General features: G+C 44.7%; 3 protein-coding genes across 3 annotated transcripts; 2 read left to right on the forward strand and 1 right to left on the reverse strand.

Annotated features, from left to right (window-relative positions):
• The first annotated feature begins 249 nt into the window (after positions 1 to 249).
• toporsa (topoisomerase I binding, arginine/serine-rich a) lies at positions 250 to 3,775 on the forward strand. The gene is made up of 2 exons (XM_068750595.1): positions 250 to 399; positions 824 to 3,775. Exon 2 carries the CDS (start codon positions 827 to 829, stop codon positions 3,239 to 3,241), a length of 2,415 nt encoding a protein of 804 aa, XP_068606696.1. The 5' UTR covers positions 250 to 399; positions 824 to 826; the 3' UTR covers positions 3,242 to 3,775.
• Positions 3,776 to 4,195: 420 nt separating this feature from the next.
• Positions 4,196 to 12,801, forward strand: mtap (methylthioadenosine phosphorylase). Its single transcript, XM_068750596.1, has 8 exons — positions 4,196 to 4,276; positions 5,238 to 5,324; positions 5,461 to 5,519; positions 5,727 to 5,894; positions 8,197 to 8,299; positions 8,631 to 8,870; positions 10,741 to 10,863; positions 11,602 to 12,801. Exons 1-8 carry the CDS (start codon positions 4,253 to 4,255, stop codon positions 11,638 to 11,640), a joined length of 843 nt encoding a protein of 280 aa, XP_068606697.1. The 5' UTR covers positions 4,196 to 4,252; the 3' UTR covers positions 11,641 to 12,801.
• A 565-nt stretch (positions 12,802 to 13,366) lies between these two features.
• On the reverse strand, positions 13,367 to 14,364 carry cdkn2a/b (cyclin-dependent kinase inhibitor 2A/B (p15, inhibits CDK4)). Its single transcript, XM_068751040.1, has 2 exons — positions 14,242 to 14,364; positions 13,367 to 13,618 (listed from the first exon to the last, which is right to left on the reverse strand). Exons 1-2 carry the CDS (start codon positions 14,362 to 14,364, stop codon positions 13,367 to 13,369), a joined length of 375 nt encoding a protein of 124 aa, XP_068607141.1.
• Between the last annotated feature and the right edge of the window lie 2,603 nt (positions 14,365 to 16,967).

Here is a 16,967-nt window from a genome sequence, read left to right on the forward strand (position 1 = left end):
TATTCATTCAAAGTATTTAATGACTTTTACTTATTTCCTCAAACATGAACTACTGGGTGCATCTTTAAGTCATTTGCGTTTACAATATGACCAACATTTAAAGCATGAAATGATGACAAACAACTCGGTATCGATTTTGTCTTGTGTAGAAATTAGTTTTTTGTACAGTAAAATACTTCCTCAAATTGTGTGCTTTTATTCTGAAGGACAGTTGTGAGCGTTCGTGCTCTCTGATGAAAAAAGAAAACAGCTAGCCTGGAAGGGGAAGGGAGAGTCGTGCTACGGAGCTAAGCCGTGTGTCTTATAAACAGTTAGTTTCTGTCTGAAAATAAAAGAAGTTGTAATAAACCAATAGAACTGACCGGCTGCCGGTCTCGTACGTGTCCGGGGAAGTTAGAGGTAAACGTAGAACAACTTTCCTTCAGTCACAGCTAGCGGTAAATGTGCTAGCATAGCTAGCTAGCTTGCTAACGTTAGCTAATTACGTCCATCATTTCGTTGACTGATAATATAGCTGTTTTTCATAGTTTCAGACATTTGTGGCGTCGGTATACTTCCTTCAAATTATTTCCGCGAATGTCAGGATTTTTATCAATAGTAGAGTAATAGCGACCATTTTATTTTAAAGTATTTCCAAGTGTTTACCGGCAACGTATGACAGAGAGCGCAAAAGGCTAGTTTGTAGCTTTACTTGCTTTGCTAACTGGCCGAAAGCAACGACGCAGCGTTTAGCCGGACGATCGTACGTGATGTGGGTTTATGTTTCTATTTGAAGACGTGTGCGTTTCCAATTGTATAATAATTTTGGATTTCCCCGTTTCAGATCATGTCTGCCATCAAGGTTGCCCCGCAGCGGAGCCAGAAGGGAGGCGAAAGCAAAGCTTCCAAAGCCATGTCTGCAGAGGCGTCTCCGGACTCCAAGTGTCCCATCTGCCTCGACATGTTTAACAACATTTCCTATCTGGACATCTGCCTGCACAAGTTCTGCTTCCGATGCATTCACGAGTGGTCCAAGAACAAAGCCGAGTGCCCCCTCTGCAAAAAACCCTTCAGTTCGATCTATCACAGTATAAAATCGGAACACGATTTCAAGAAATACGACCTGCAGCCGCTGGATAACGGCTCTTTTGGGACTTTCGGCGGGGTGCGGTTCAGGTACCGGACGACTCTTACGGGTTTCCATCGGCAGGTGAGAAGAAGGACCTCTTCGCCTCCGGACAACGGCGTGCTGTTTGAAGCTTCGGCGAATGTTCCTCAGCCGCCGCGGGACCGCTACGTCCGCCGCATGGCGGTCAGGCTGGAGGCGAAGCGGAGAGCCGCGAGCGAGGGGAGGCCGGTGGGCAGTGTCGGAGAACAGGAGATGATCAACTTCAGGAGGGAGCTCTACCGACGGGGGGTCAGAGTTCGAATCGTTCGCGACGGCGGCCGCTCCAGAGACACCTCGGCTGAGTTTTTCCGCCGGAACTCCGCCTGCCTGCATCGACTGGTTCCGTGGCTCAAGCGGGAGCTCGCCGTGCTGTACGGGGCGCACGGCTCTCTGGTCAATATCGTTCAGCACATCATAATGTCGCGGATCACACGCTACGACATGGAGGACGGCGCCATCGGGGACGAGCTGAAGCCGTTTCTGCAGGGGCGCACGGAGCACTTCCTGCACGAGTTCATCAGCTTCGCAAAGTCTCCCTTCAACATGGAGGCGTACGACCAGCACGCCGTCTACGACTGTCCGGCGCCGTCCTCGAATGAAAACAGCAGCTCCGACTCGTCTGTAATCGCCATCTCGGAAGACGAGGAGCTCGCGATGGACGCGGACGCCTCGGGAAACTCCGCGTCCACGCTGAGCCGCTCTGCGTGGGACGACGAGACGCCCGGGCCGTCGTATTCCACGACAGCAGAGCCGGGCGGGGCGGGGTGTCCGTCGGTCCTCGACCTGGACTCCGACAGCAGTTTAGAGGAAGAGTTGGTGGCTAGTCCGCAGCGAGAGGGCTCTCTTCCCCAAACGGGCGCGGCTCACAAAGCCGAGTGTTTGTCTTCCGACAGCGACGACTGTGTCATCGTGGACGTCGTTAAAGCGAGAGCGCAAAGGACTCCCGAGCTGGTGAAGCTCTCCTCTGACTCCGAGGAGGCCGCCAGCGAACGCGCCAAAGGCACGCCCCTTCTTCGTCAGCACATCCACTTCCACAGCGTCAGTCCAATCGCGTCGCAGAGCAGCGACGCGAGCGTTGCCGGGCGGTCTGACAAGTCTGAGACGGAGTGTAAACACGTGCTGGATTCAAAAGTAAGAAACGACTCTCCAACATCTAGCAAACACAAGGTGGATGGGAGAGACACGGATGGGAGAGGCACAGATGGGAGAGGCACAGATAGGAGAGGCACAGATGGGAGAGACACAGATGGGGGATTTGACAGTAATGGCGGATCTCAAGAGAGGAATTATTCAAAGGTCAGAGGGCATAGGAGGAGAAGGAGGTCAAGAAGTGATGAGCGCAGGTACTATGGCGAAGGCGGCGCAGTCTCCCACAGCGGCGTCCATATTGTGCCCAGAGGAAGAGGCGATTGTCACTCCAAACGTGACGGTAACTATGACAACAGGGACGGCGGTAACAGCTATCACTCTTACAGGCGTCACAACCAAGAGAGGCTTGAGCGTAGGACGCGCTACGCAGACGAGCAGCCCCGTTATAACCGGAGACGGAGGCGTTCGGGTCGACACTCGGACTCTCTCTCCCGGAGCCGCAGCAGTGAGTCACGGAGACGGGAAAGAAAGCATTCCCGATCCAGGACTTTCTCCAGTAGCCGCTCCCCTTCCATTAAAATGAGATTTCACCACGACAAGCCGGGTGGGAAGAGGAAATACAAAACGAAACATCTGGAGGAACCGCCTGAAGAGGCGCTTCCCAACTCACCAGCCGAGGGCGACTGCCCGACCGCCAGAACAAAACACACGAAACCGAGCGAAGACGGGCGTCGTACAGAACCCAAAGAGAGGTCGAGGAGGAGCCTCAGTGTGGAGCTTTACAACGACGGAAACTCCGATAGGGCCAAGCGCCACCACAAGAAAAAGAAGAAGCACAAGAAGAAAAGCAGGAGGCACAGGAGCAATGAGCGGAGAGAGAAAGGCTCGCCTCACTTCATCACCATCGACAGTGACAGTGACTCTTTCGCTCATGGCCGTATCACCCGGGAGAACGCCACAGACGACTTGGATCCGGGCCCCCCCGCCCCGCCCTCCAATGAATAGGGGGTTCAGATTTCTAGCGTGTGCAGCTGAAGCACACGCGTTCAGCCTGAGCTGCTGCTGTTATGGTTAAAACGATGTTGGACGAGATCACTAGACTGATACGACAGAGAAAAGTGCACCTTTTTAAATGCAAGTGATGGTTCATTGGATGAAGGGTTATAATGGACAAATGTCCCATATATGGTCATCCGGGGGGGAATTAAAACTATAGTGTCTTTTTTGTCGACTGTTAAAAACACTTGAAACAAAGTTATTTTGTGTGCAAAGTGCCAGAATGAACAGAACAGAATGGGCTGATGCTGGGAGGCCTGCAGACCTTTCAGTTGTTTGTTCTGGGAATGCGTTCTCCTTCATGTACGGAGGTGATCTCAGGGTTAATGTTGGGTTCAGCGATCGTATTGTGCTGCTAGTCAGCTTTATTCTTGAGAGAATATGTTTTCCTCTTGCTGCTGATTTAATAAGAAATCAACATGAGCTTATATTTCAGAAGGGTCTCTTTCGTATTGAATTTTATTTTAAATAAACTAATGTGGAAATGTGCTTGCTGGTTTTCTTCTCTTTTATATACAGCAGCAGACTCACAATGTTGAAGTATTGTTGACTTTGTATATATAATTACTGCTTGTCGGCCATTGCAATGTGGCCAAAACTAGACTGAGGCTTTACTCATTGTTTCAAAGTGTGTTTGTTTTTCGCGTCATAGCAACAACATCATGCGAATGGGCAAACGACCTTGTTGTGCTAATTGTTAGTTAGCGCAAGGTAATGTTATAACACATGTACGATTAGTTTGAGTGAAATATGACGTCACTTAGCGCAGTGATACATAACATGAAATTCGGTCAACACGCCACGATATCAGACAGAAGTCGGTAGTTCTTTAATTCACATGCCTTTATTTTGAAGGCGAAATGTTTAAACGGAAGAGGAGAAGAAGACTCAGTGATGACGTAAGCATTTTACGTGTCGACTTCCTTAAAACCCCAAATCCTTATTTAGAGAACCGTCGTCATGTGTTCCCCTGCGCCTATTAAGGTAATCGTCTTATTGTATATAAAGTTATTGTCAATTTGAAAGTATTATGAGCTGAACATTGTGCGTTTAGCGATACGGAGGGACACGAATAGCGACGGAAAAGGGCGCTAGCGTCGCTTTAGCTAGGCTGTAATGCGCATACAACACTAGCTAGCTGCGGGGCTACCCTCTGTGATGCTAGCAAGACAGCCGCAGCGGAGCCAATCTTTTTAAAAGTGTCAAACTGCGTTTTCTTCTAAAAGGAACCTCGTTCACTGTGGTCTACTCTAGATAGTAAAAAAGGAAGAAGTGTATTAACTGGCTGCAGGTGGAATAGACCTAAATAATTTAGCATACTGCTAATAGGGGAACCTACAGCCTGACTTCAAAAATGGTTGGGACTTTGAGCATAAGGAAATATAAGTGATAAAGGGCCAGTCCCTAGTCTTTTTATGGTGTGTGTATATAATACACATTCATTTGTAACAGGCGATTGAGTATAAGAAAGAGGCATCCTAGAAAGGTCGTTAGCAAACGAGGATGGAGTGAGGTTCACCAGCTTTGTGAAACACATAGCTGTATAAAGATGATCCTTAATATAATTGATATTACACTGTTATGTCAGATACATCCAGATGAGGATGACTATTTGTTTTTTAACTGTCAAGCCCGAGCGGATGCACTAAAACATGTTTAAGTCTTAATCATAAGTTTTAACTGACTATAAAACTGTAACGTTAAACGCGGTAAACACACATTCCGAGTCAGAGGGCTTTATTGTCATTATATTCTACACCATGTACAACGAGATCAAAGGGAGCTTCTCCTTTGGTGCCACAACAACATAGTAACAGCGCTGGATAGGATAGACTCCAGCATGACCCGTGACCCCGTATCAGATAAAGCGGGTCAGAAAATGAATGAATGAATATTTAAATACAATTTACGTAATTGTTGTTGACTTTCTCAACTTTCTTTTTAGATTGGAATAATCGGCGGCTCAGGTCTCGATGATCCCGATATCCTGGAAGGAAGGACTGAGCTTTATGTCGACACACCATATGGGAAGGTTAGTTTCCTTCCCTTGTGAGGTGTAATTTCTCAGACCGGACGGGCCTCGGTTTGGGGAACCAGATGTAGGCAAGTCGGTCACAGACCAGGACATAAAGTACGAATAACCGGATTATTCTGTTGTTCTTGAATAGCCGTCTGATGCTTTGATACTGGGGAAGATAAAAAACGTGGACTGCGTGCTTCTTGCAAGGTGAGAGTTGGTTGCAAGCTGTCATTTTAAAACATGAATTATTAGCGACATCTAGTGGGAAAGCTGTGCAATTGTCAAATATTAAGAGCAGCAATGAATTCATGTTAAATGCAAGTAAACCTTTTCCACATTTGCTGATATTGACCAAGCAGTAATGTAAACTATACGTTGCTTGAAAGCAGATTTTTTTTCTCTCTCTGTCCTCAGACATGGGAGACAACACACAATAATGCCGTCCAATGTGAACTACCAGGCCAACATCTGGGCTATGAAGGAACAGGGTTGCACACATCTGTTGGTCACCACAGCTTGCGGCTCACTCCGGGAAGAGATTCAGCCGGGAGACATAGTCATCATCGATCAGTTCATTGACAGGTGAGTGTGACCACGGCAACGGGGTATTTGCCACATCTTTTCATATGCCCTCAGAACGTATAGGAAATCCAGGCTTTGACGTAATACTACTTAAGTGTGTGAAGAATCCCAGCAGGGCGAGCTTGACTGGCTGCTTCCCAGAACCTGGTCTTAACTTTGGTCCGACTCCTGTTTGTTCTGTGTAAGCAAATATCCCCGAAACCAACAGCGTCCATAAAGGTTTATTTTACGAGAGCTACGTGGAGAAACTAGGTCCCGATATAGTCGTCAATTCCAATGAAGATCTTCATGAACCAGCCAAAACATCAATACTGGAGCTTTTCACCAGTTTGAGTGCATCATTAAATCACATGGACAGACGTTCTCACGTCTATTCATCTATTAATAGCTATTAAAATGCAACATTCCTGTCCCATCACACATTCTCATCCTTGTCAGCCCTGCATAAATTGGGGCAGCGTTTCTGCGGTTCGAATGGCGCTGCTGCTCAACGCGACTGTGGCTGAAGGGTTTTGCTCGACTATCTTCCCACGCATCTTGCTGACAGGAATTACATTACTGTGTAACAAGACTGTCCAGATAGCCGAGTGAGAAAGGAGCCTGACTCACCATGATTGACAGATTCGCCAACAGCCAATATTTGTGTGCTACCAGTGTGAGATTTTAGCCCGCTTTCTGCCGGCCACGGCTTCTCTGATGTTTCGCCTGCGTACGCCGCATCCGCCCTATAACGACGTGTTGTCAGTCACGTGTCCTTTGCTACAGAGATGCCGTCCTAAGCGTTCCTGTCTTGAGTTCATTTTAATTCCAATAAAATTATGAATTTATATTGATGAAGACAGACGACGAACGACAGATGACCTGGATTTACAGTGTTTATGTTTTTTTGCAGAACGCTTAAAACAAACAAACAATCTCGCATCTCCTGGAATCGATCTTGAGAAATCAACACCAACCTGAGATTATCTTTCAGCTTCACCGACACGGGAAAGCAGGCTTTCTCAGAAGCATCTCACTTCCATGCATGTGTGCATTGTGCACTTCCTGTAGCACAAGCCCGTGGCAGTGTCGTGCCCTGTTAGCTGACAGCACACATTCCACGAAATAACTCAATATGTGCGTTGAGAGACGCAGTTTAAATGAGGTGGATTACTTGTTACCCACTAAGTTGACGTATTTTTAAGTGTTATAATGCACTTATAAAGACAGAATCCTGGATGTTTGTCAGGTTAGTTAGCGAACACGGTTACTCTTGTTGTCTTCCAGCTGTCTCCGTGGAGCGCGAAAAGGGAGGCAGGCTGACACTGTGCCTGGTGGAACGCCACTGACTCAGCAGAGCTGTCAATTGGACGATCATTGTTAGAGTAATTCAATAGAATCTGAGCCGCCTGCTCTCTGTTAATGCCTCTATAGAGCTGGGTCGCTGCGGAATGGCCATTCGAAATATATTAAACATTTTCATCAGTGGTCAAATTCTTCCGGGCAATAAATAATTTCTTACTAAAATTGTGGCTGCTTTAGATTTTTGACAACGGGGGTTAAATTTGAAAAATATGGAAGGGGCTAAAATCCTGCAATCCATGTCAAGTGCTTTTTTGATTTGATTTGATTTGATTTGAAGGCTTTATTTCGAACATGCAAATTAAAAGACAAATAGAAAACAACAAACCGAAAAAAAATGATAATAGTCAAACCAACAATAACAAAGTCAAATTAACAATAATAATACAAACAAAACGTGTCCGAAAAGGAGTAGGATGAAGCATTAGCTTTTTTTGAACCTATCCCCTCTCCACTACTCAACAAGCCATTCCTCTAACATACATACATTGAATACATTTCCAAAGTAAATAAAAAATTGCAATTATAAACAAACATATATTTTACATAATTATTATTATTTATTTATTTATTTTTGCTAGAAAATAATTAGAAAATGAACCCGATATATCCACAAGATAGAAAATAAATTAAACAACAAATATACTTTCAAAAAATAGAGTCAAAAAGTGTAAATAACTAATTAATAAATCACTCGTGAAAACACCTGATCATTAAAGCCCTTCTCCCTCACTGTATTTCATGAAAACCTTGTACCTTTAATTACGATATTAACTTTCTTTCTACCGGTACTTATTTTATTTATTTATTTTGAAAGCACCATATGTTTGATACAATAATTGCTTTTTTTTTTTTAATGGCTTTGGTTCATTTCATTTCTAACGACTGAACCTAAGAGCAGCAAACGTATTCCTCCTGAGCTCCTTCATCGTTCCGGCGTCCATTGTTTCTGCTTTGCCAGGACGACCAAGAGAGCTCAGACGTTGTACGACGGGCAGCCCGCGAGTCCTCCAGGAGTGAGTCACATCCCCATGGCCGAGCCTTTCTGCAGCAGAAGCAGAGATGTGAGTCCTCAGAGATCTGTGCGTTTACCCCATTTCATGAACGTCGCTGCTTCTATTCTGTTTGTCCAATCCTAGTTTGATTTACAGCCTTTAAAAATCAACAATTTATTCATTTTCAGTTATGCAGCGCATAAATATTGTATTTATATCGTGCAAAGATTAATGACACAAGTCGGCTGAATTGTATTATGATGATTATATAATTTTAATAATTAGATTAATTGATCTCACTAAATCCCACACATTGGAACCTTCAAATAAAATAAAATGAAAGGTCGTACCCCGCTGTGGTTACTATGGAGATGGTTACTGACTGTTTGCCCTGGTGCAGGTTTTGGCGGACGTGGCGCGGAGCCTGGGGATCAAGTGCCATGTGCGAGGGACCATGCTGACTATCGAAGGGCCCCGATTCTCCTCCCGGGCCGAGAGCCTGATGTTCCGTCAGTGGGGCGCTGACGTCATCAACATGACCACCGTGCCGGAGGTGGTTCTCGCTAAGGAGGCTGGCTTGTGCTATGCCAGCATTGCCATGGCAACCGACTACGACTGTTGGAAAGAGCACGAGGAGGCAGTGAGTGGCTACAGCTAGCTATTCTGACGGCTGATTCGTTACCTCCGCCGAGGCGGGGGGGGGGTTATGCGATCGCCGGCGTTTGTCTGTCTGTCCGTCCGTCGTTTGGCACGATAACTCCTGGACGGATCTTAATGACATTTTCAGGAAATGTTGGGAATGTTGCCAGGAACAGACCGCTTGTGTGTTATCTGCCTTGACCCTAACTTTGCCTCCATCTTTGTTTATACTTTCCACACGCCGTCGCTCATTCGGCATTTTGGATCCACGTTCATCTTGGCGTCTCCGAGTTGTCTCAAAGGCCACCGGATAAACTTTCTGTTTCCCCTCATGTCGTTATTGAGGTAGCGGCGACCGGCAGCACGTGGTATCAGGAGAAACACGAGCTCTTTCTCTTGGGAGCCCCGTTGCAGAAAGTGTTTAATAAGCGGCTTTCATGGTTCAACGCTTCAAATACTCCGAATGCCGTTCTGAACTCTCAGCAGCACGCCACTAAAACTCTACCGCTGGGAATAGAAGCTTTTTATCATTTGTGTACTGATATGTTGTTTACTACAGTATTAGCGACTTCCTGTGGTTTCCTAGCGACCTAAACGGTCGGTCAGACACTCCCGATAATGCAGCTGATAAAGTGCGCGTGGGCGGCTTCAGGCTTGTTTGTCACCGATCCGGCCAAAGTCACAACTCTAATTCAGAGTTCCTGCAGCTGACCTCTTCCCCCTCCGGTTGCAGAACGCTCGCCACATCCGCCACCCCCCCCACTACCTCCTGCCCCCCCCCCCAAAGTGAGTTTGCTTGCCAGCCTCCGGTGGAAGCGCTGCAGCCCTGCCAGAGGAGGTTGAGTCACTCTGAGTCATCAGCTTCACTGTGTTCATCCTGGAGAACGCCACAAAAACAAAGCTAGTTATTGAGTCCGACATTAAACTGGGACACACAACGGAGGGGTCAGGTTATGGGGGGGGCACAAATAAGCAGCTCATTTGTTACACCGTTTTCCTGCCGTCGATTTAGTGTTGTAGAAATCGCACAACCACAAAGGAAACGCAATCAAGACCGCTCATCTTTTATACATGTGATCTCTGTAGAAGTGCAGCTTGTGTTCCTCTTCTTTGTGCGTGTGTGTGTGTGTGTGTGTGTGCGTGTGTGTGTTTCCAGATTCTCAGATCAGATCATAAAGTATATTTTTCTGACTGCGTTCTCTAAATCATAATCAGTTTCCTTTCTTCATCTGACCCATAATGTGCAACCTTATTTATTATTTATTATTAGCCTGGGCTTTAGTTCCAGACCGGGCTGTTATTTGTTAGAATGAAGCTGGAGGATAAGATTCATTCACACACTTTGCAGTAATTGATGTTAAAACTCCATTCTCTTCCTGGTCCTCTCCTCATATTAAAAAAACAACAGCATTTCCATCCCGGTACCAAACAATGAGTCACAGCAGGCGGCGGGAAACTAATATCCTGATCTTCAAGTCAGCACGGATGTGGACGTTTTCCTTTATTGACGGACGGCTGTTGGATAAACTCGAGATGAGATACACTCTTACCGGTTCGCCTTGCTGCCTCGCATTGAGCTGGAGCGCTCCACCGATGTCCTCCTGCTCTTTCTTGAATTAAAGAAGTAAAAAATTAGAAGAATGTCCTTCGGGCCCTGCGGGGCGAAAAGCGTTGTTGGACCGGAATCCCAACAGAGCCACCGAGTTATTCTCCCGATGAGTTATTCCCTGGTGAAAGAAAAATACTAGCTTCTTGTCTTTTTCACATTTGTTATCAGCGAGGGAGCCGATACTCACAGGAAGATACGTTTGAATTGCTGTACGTAACGCTGATCACATGATGGGCATTTCTCTCCCCCCCCCCCCTCTCAGGTCTGTGTTGACAACGTGCTGAAGACGATGAAGGAGAACGCCAACAAAGCCAGCAGCCTCCTGCTCACTGCAATACCGCAGATCAGTCAGATGGATTGGGCTCAGACGACGAAGGCCTTGAAAGTAAGCCGCCGTTGCGATGACTCACTTCCGTGCAGCGAGTCTTTTGGGGAAGCTGAAAATGAGGCTTTGTTGACCTTTCTAGCGCGCTGATATTAAATTCGTAAAGCCCGTCTGTGTCACGGACCGATCTCCTCGCACTGCTTTGGAACCGCCACCTGCTTCCGGAGGTGATTATGGCCGTGCCGTAAGTCAGCTGGTGGCCTCGGCGTGAGACGCTGACTCTGACGTTTTTAGCGTCATCATTAAGAAACAATCTGATGGTTTACGGGGAATCAGACGGAGAGCCATTACAGCCTGAACTGTTTATCCATTATTAGTTTAGTATATGTGCTTCAATTACTTTAAGGTCGCAGGTAAGTATTTTAATGGTGCAACTTTAAGGCTGAATGTTTGTAATAACAAGCACATCATTTTTTTGGTTCAAGGAAACTTTATTTATACTCTTTATTGAATTTTTCACCCCGCATGGTTTTCCTCTTCCACTAAATTGCCTCGATCTCCTGGAAACCGTTTCCTCAAAAGATCATGTAAAAAAAAAAAAAAAAAAAAAAAACACGAGACAACTTTCACACGAGCTAAATGTATAGATATTACTGCGTACTATTGCTGTTAGTAGTTTATGTGTATGTTGCAGTGTTTCTGTTAGTAATGTTAGTTATGTTTTAGTTATGTCAACTACGTGTATCCAATCATCCATCCATCCATGGTAAATGAACTGCTTTGTTTCTTTCATTACAGTCGATGACACATTCCTCCGTCATGCTACCAAAACACTGAGATGATGGGCGAAGTACAGAAACGGCATCCGGCATCAGGCCCCCGCCCCCCGCCCCCGCCCCCGCCGCCCGCACCGGAGAGGACAACGGACTCCACTCTGATTGAATCTGGGGCATTTATCATCAGTGAATCACAAGAAAGTGCCTCACATATGTTCAATGCATGCTCTCAGCTGGATCTAAACAGAGATCGTACTTAAAACAAATGGTCCTTTTGAAATGGCATCAATCTTGCATCTTCGTGAACGTGTTGGATTTACTGAAGAAAATGTCTTCAGCAAGATATATTAATAGAAATATTTGTTATGACGCATTCATGTTTCTTTCTTTCTTCACACACATTGAACTGTTGCTGTAAGGTTTGTCCTAACTAATTAAATAGGCAGTTTTATTTTGCAGGAGTTCCGGGCCTTCTGTTGTTTACTGTGTTTGGTCTTGTTGGAAAATGTGTATTACCTCACGCACAATTTCACTCAATAAAAATACACAAATTCTAAGAGCACCTTAGAAAAAATATCAAACATCCAAATCTAAAGCAACTTTATTAAAATGTCACTGTTTGCAAGTTTGATTCAAAAGTTTATTTGTCACATGCAAATACAAAGAGCACATTTACTGGAGTCTGTTCTACGAATGCTGCTGTGCAATAAAACAACTAAAAAAAAAATCACGTAAATTAAGAGCGCATTTTTTTATTCAGATTTAAATGTCTGATGGAAAAAAATTCAAGCTTTATTGTATGATTGCAATCTAAAACCTTCCTTCTGTTTTTAAAATAACGTACAATAGCAAGAAGACAAAAGGCTGATGAAATGAAATGCAACGGGCTTTTTTTTATTATTTATTTTTGCACTTCCTGCTTTAAAGAACTTCTCTTTTGTCAGCCAAACATTTCATGACGACTTAAAAATAAATAAAACTGATGTTTATTAACTAAACAGACTTTAAGGATTATCAGCATGGTCTCTCTTAAATTATTCTCTAACGCAAACCCGCCGGTATTATAAACTCTAGCGTGCGTTACAGAGACAGTGTTCATTAAAAAGATTTATTTTGCATCCGATTAATCTCCGTCAATATTCGAAATACAAATATAACGAAAAAAAACGAGAAGTCGGAATTAAATAGTAAAATGCCACGTTTTTATTCAGCTGAATAAATGATCGCCTCTTGATTCCCTTTTTTTAATTTGAAATAAATCTTACGATTTAACAAACTGAATTTTAAACATTACAAAAAATAGACAGAATAATTGAATAATAATAGAATAATAGTGCATGAGTTTGGATAGTAATGTTAAAATTTGCACAATATCCAGAACGTTTTTGTGCTATTTTTGATCTAAATCTGTAACTTTAAGACGTTCGTGTTTTAAAAAATACAATACCGGACAAATGATTGCGGTATTATGTTTTGTGTTTATATATATATATATATATATATAATGATTTTATTTTTAACAAATTTGACTGACTTTGGTGTAAACTACGACAGTAAATAAGACAAATAGCCCCCTACTATACTCTGTTATTGCCCCTTCACTCTTATAAATAACCCCGATTTCGTTAAAAAGGAAACGGAGATGACAAGTCAAGAAAAGCAACAACAACATCCAGATAAATATAAATAGTTCTTACAGAAATACAGTCTTTGCGCAGAATCCACGCTGCAAGGCCTCTTCGGGGCCTCAGAATCCACGCGCACCGGCTACATCTTCACGGGCGCGTTTACGCAGACTTCAGGTAGACAACCACGTCCACGTGGCCGTTGTCTCTGGCCAGATCAATGGGCTGACGGGCTCTGTGGTCCCTGGCGTGGGGATCAGCGTGAAATAAAACCAGCAGCCTCACAGTGTCCAGAAAGCCCGTCCGGGCCGCGTCGTGCAGCGGGGAGCTCCCGGTGCTTCTGTCCGCCACGTTGGGATCCGCCCCGTGACACAGTAACGCGCCAGCCACCGGCGTGTTCCCCATCATCATCACCTTTACAGGGATAGAATAGTCGATTATAATCTAAACTGGATGACCCGGCTGTGAGAATAAGAAACCAATACGCGCGCGCGCGCGTGCGTGTGTGTGTGGATTGTGTTTCAATATTAGGATATCGTGCTGGTATTTTCGTGAAACAGTGTCTGCAGATTTTTAGAAAACCTGCTTTGTGACATATTTCATTTTAAATAGAGTTGAAAAAGGAGGCATGCGTAAAAACGCAGCGACGCTGCGTAAAAACGACGCTGCGCCTTGTAAATCCACTTTAAATTCATAACTCTGAACGCAAAAAAAGATTTTTGCGACATAAATTTGATTTGATTTCTTGTGCACGAATTTTGGGGGCCCCCCGTTTCCCACCGCTGCGTCACGACTCATCATGAATCAACGAATGCGCGCCGTGATCCCCGCGGCCCTCTGAAAACCCCACGTGTCGCTTCATGAGAAATGACACGAGGTTATTCCTGAGGTCACGATCCGCGCGTGTCACGTTAAGACGCGTCGCCTTTTCCGGTGCGTAAAACTAAACTGCTCTCAGGCCTAATAAATAAACGTCCTGGTTATCAGTGGATGGAGTTTAATGACGTCACCCCAGAGCCGCGTCTGGAGACACTGACCTGCAGCGCGGTGCACCCGAAGCGGTTGAGCCCGTTCACGTCGGCGCCGAGCTGGAGGAAATATTCCACGGCTGCCGCGTCTCCCTTCGCTGCGGCTGTGGTCAGATCATCCACGAGAGCCATTGTTTGCGCAGCGATCCGCCTCTCCGTGACAGCGCTGACAGGTCAGCCCGGCTGATGATGGACCGGGAGCCGCTCGGGAACACACCGGAGAGCGCGTAACGAATGATCGCGGTTCGGTGCCGAATCCCGCGGTGGTTCCGCACGCGTCCGATGCGCCGTGGGTTTTCGTTCCGGTCCAGAGGTTGCCTGGTTTGAATGAACACAAGCACATCGTCTGTCACAGGTCCGTCGGTGTGTGTCTGGGCTTGCCTGTGTGCGCTTGTTTTGTTGTTGAATGGATGACGTCATTGTTGCTGCAGTGGCGCGATTTGGCGCATGCGCCGTCGGTTTTCAGCGGAAACCGTATTGAGCTCCTCGCTAGGCAACTGGACCGGGAAGAATCCTCCAACTCCTCCGGAGACACGTGACGAAATCCCAACGCAGCCCACGCAGCCCACGCAGTTCGTTCTGCGCATGTTGGGATAAAAAATAAAATAAAAATAGTCCTTAAATAAAGCGCATTTTGCGTTGATCTGTAAGTCTTTCTGTGTTTAATTAATCAGTAAAAAAAAAAAGACACAATACAAACACAGTAAGCACCATAAAAACATCATTTTACATAATTATTAATTATAGTTTATTATTACCCCCCCCATCAGCATCGATTACGGCAGTAATCCTACTCCTAATGGACCTGCACAACCTGATGTCATGCATCATCTGATGAAGGCCGTCACGTACAATCAAAAGACAGATCAGATATTAAGTTGAAAACCATGAATTTATATTTAAGTGTAAAAGAAAAAAAATACAATATGATTAAAAGTATTATTAGAAACTCAAGTGGATTTGGCAATGAAGGAATTTGCTCTGTTTAACTTTAATGCGATCATGAGACCAATGACAATCTGAGATTAAGGAAATGTCCTCTCAGAATCCCAATCTGACACAAATTCAGCTTTGAAATGTTTCATTTACAGGAAGCCACGAATCCCATGACATTAACAATAATCTGTTCTCAGTGTGAAACTCCTCGGCACCCTAGATCCTCTTTTGCACTCTCTCGGAGTGGATCTGTCATGGCTGGGAGTGGGAATGGGAGTGGGCCTTTGGGTAGCCTCTCATGCTATACCTCCCCGATGCAGCCAGTTGTGTGCGACTGGCTGCATCTTCAGTCTTAGATGGAAAGTCTCTCGGGCAGCTGGAGTGTTGGTTTACTGGTCAGCCAGATTTGGTGCCTGTTTAAAATATATTTAGCAGCAAACAGACTTCAGAAAAAAAAATGACACAACTGTTTATATACTGTAAATAAAAACTGGGTTAGGTTCTGCTGAGCTGACTAAAATAGCTTTATAAGCGCGGTGCCATTTACGACAGTCCGGTAGGGTTGTGCACTAAACGCATAAAGAGGCCATCCTGTATTCTGCTGTCACATGTCAGGCCATCAACCATCTTATTCTCAGAATTTTGTTTCGGCATTCTAATTAGACCAAAAAAATAAAAAATAAACCTGATGATGGTAAAGCAGAACTTTACTTGTACGGGCCAAATTTGACAAGACTCATTAAAAGCACGGCTAAATAATTCAATATGTGGAACAGATATTTGAATGTAAGACCCTGAGTATTCAGAAAGGTTGAGGCCATGAATCATTTCTGACTTTGTTTTTCAGAATTCTTTGGACCAATATGGTGCTTTCACGGTGAAAGATCCATTCATATATAATTTATACTTTATATTATATTTAGATTAGATCCTGATAGATTAGATTTTTTTTTTTTTTGACACAACCAAGTACCAGCCATTTAACAAGGAAATGCAGATTAGCATCCAATCTGAGTTGTGGCATTTCTTAATATTTAAAGTAAAGAGGAAATAAAAAGACATTTGAAATGACACAGCACAGTCTGTCCGAGCTGTGTTGCGTATTTTATGGTATTATTATTCCTGTTAAAGCTGTCATCGGTCAAGAGGAAGTCGTAGACGTCGACCAGTCCAGACTGTATTTAACGCTGCCGGGATTTATGAGCTGATAAAAGGATCTAGTGCTTAAGAGTATAATAAGGTCAGTGGTGATAGACTGTGTGTGTGTGTGTGTGTGTGTGTGTGTGTTCTGTGAGCAGACCTGTGTGGAATGTGTTTGTCTGGAGGTTCATAGACTTTTGGGATGGATGCTGACTGTGGGTGGAGGTGTGTTCGTCTGGAAGTCCCCTACATGCGCGTGTGCGTGTGTGTGTGTGTGAGAGAGAGAGAGAACGAGAGAGAGAGAGAGAGAAAGGACGCTGTGAATGATTGCAGACCTTTGCCTTTTATGTTCGGTTTAAAGCTTAGAAGAGTAAACAGATCACCGTTTTTAGGCTCAAAGAAATGCTTTTATCATCAGCCGTGTGTAACTCCCTTGTTTTTCTTTGTAGGTCTTGACTTCACGGTTTCAGTGCATATTTGAAATTTTTTAAGGTCAGGAAATTCTTTAAGCAGAAAATCCCCTCCTGGTCGCAGCTCACTTTGGGGGAAAATGTTTATTAGTGATGCGGGTATCATTGTAAACTGAGAACTCTTAATGTTTGATTTGATGTTACAGCAGATGGCTTCGGAAAGAATTCACCCAACCTGCTTTGGCAGTT

The sequence above is a fragment of the Brachionichthys hirsutus genome, chromosome 17 (genome assembly GCF_040956055.1).
Source record: "Brachionichthys hirsutus isolate HB-005 chromosome 17, CSIRO-AGI_Bhir_v1, whole genome shotgun sequence".
In the NCBI taxonomy this organism is placed as follows: Eukaryota; Metazoa; Chordata; class Actinopteri; order Lophiiformes; family Brachionichthyidae; genus Brachionichthys; species Brachionichthys hirsutus.

Bases quoted from the DNA above. Each gene is read 5' to 3' on its own strand.
- mtap (XM_068750596.1), top strand. From the start codon at position 4,253: ATGTGTTCCCCTGCGCCTATTAAG. The intron at 8,300-8,630 runs GTGAGTCCTCAG...GCCCTGGTGCAG, and splicing joins TCTGCAGCAGAAGCAGAGAT to GTTTTGGCGGACGTGGCGCG. The intron at 10,864-11,601 runs GTAAGCCGCCGT...CTTTCATTACAG, and splicing joins AGACGACGAAGGCCTTGAAA to TCGATGACACATTCCTCCGT.
- toporsa (XM_068750595.1), top strand. From the start codon at position 827: ATGTCTGCCATCAAGGTTGCCCCGCAGCGGAGCCAGAAGGGAGGCGAA.
- cdkn2a/b (XM_068751040.1), bottom strand. From the start codon at position 14,364: ATGGCTCTCGTGGATGATCTGACCACAGCCGCAGCGAAGGGAGACGCG. The intron at 13,619-14,241 runs GTCAGTGTCTCC...ATCCCTGTAAAG, and splicing joins TCGGGTGCACCGCGCTGCAG to GTGATGATGATGGGGAACAC.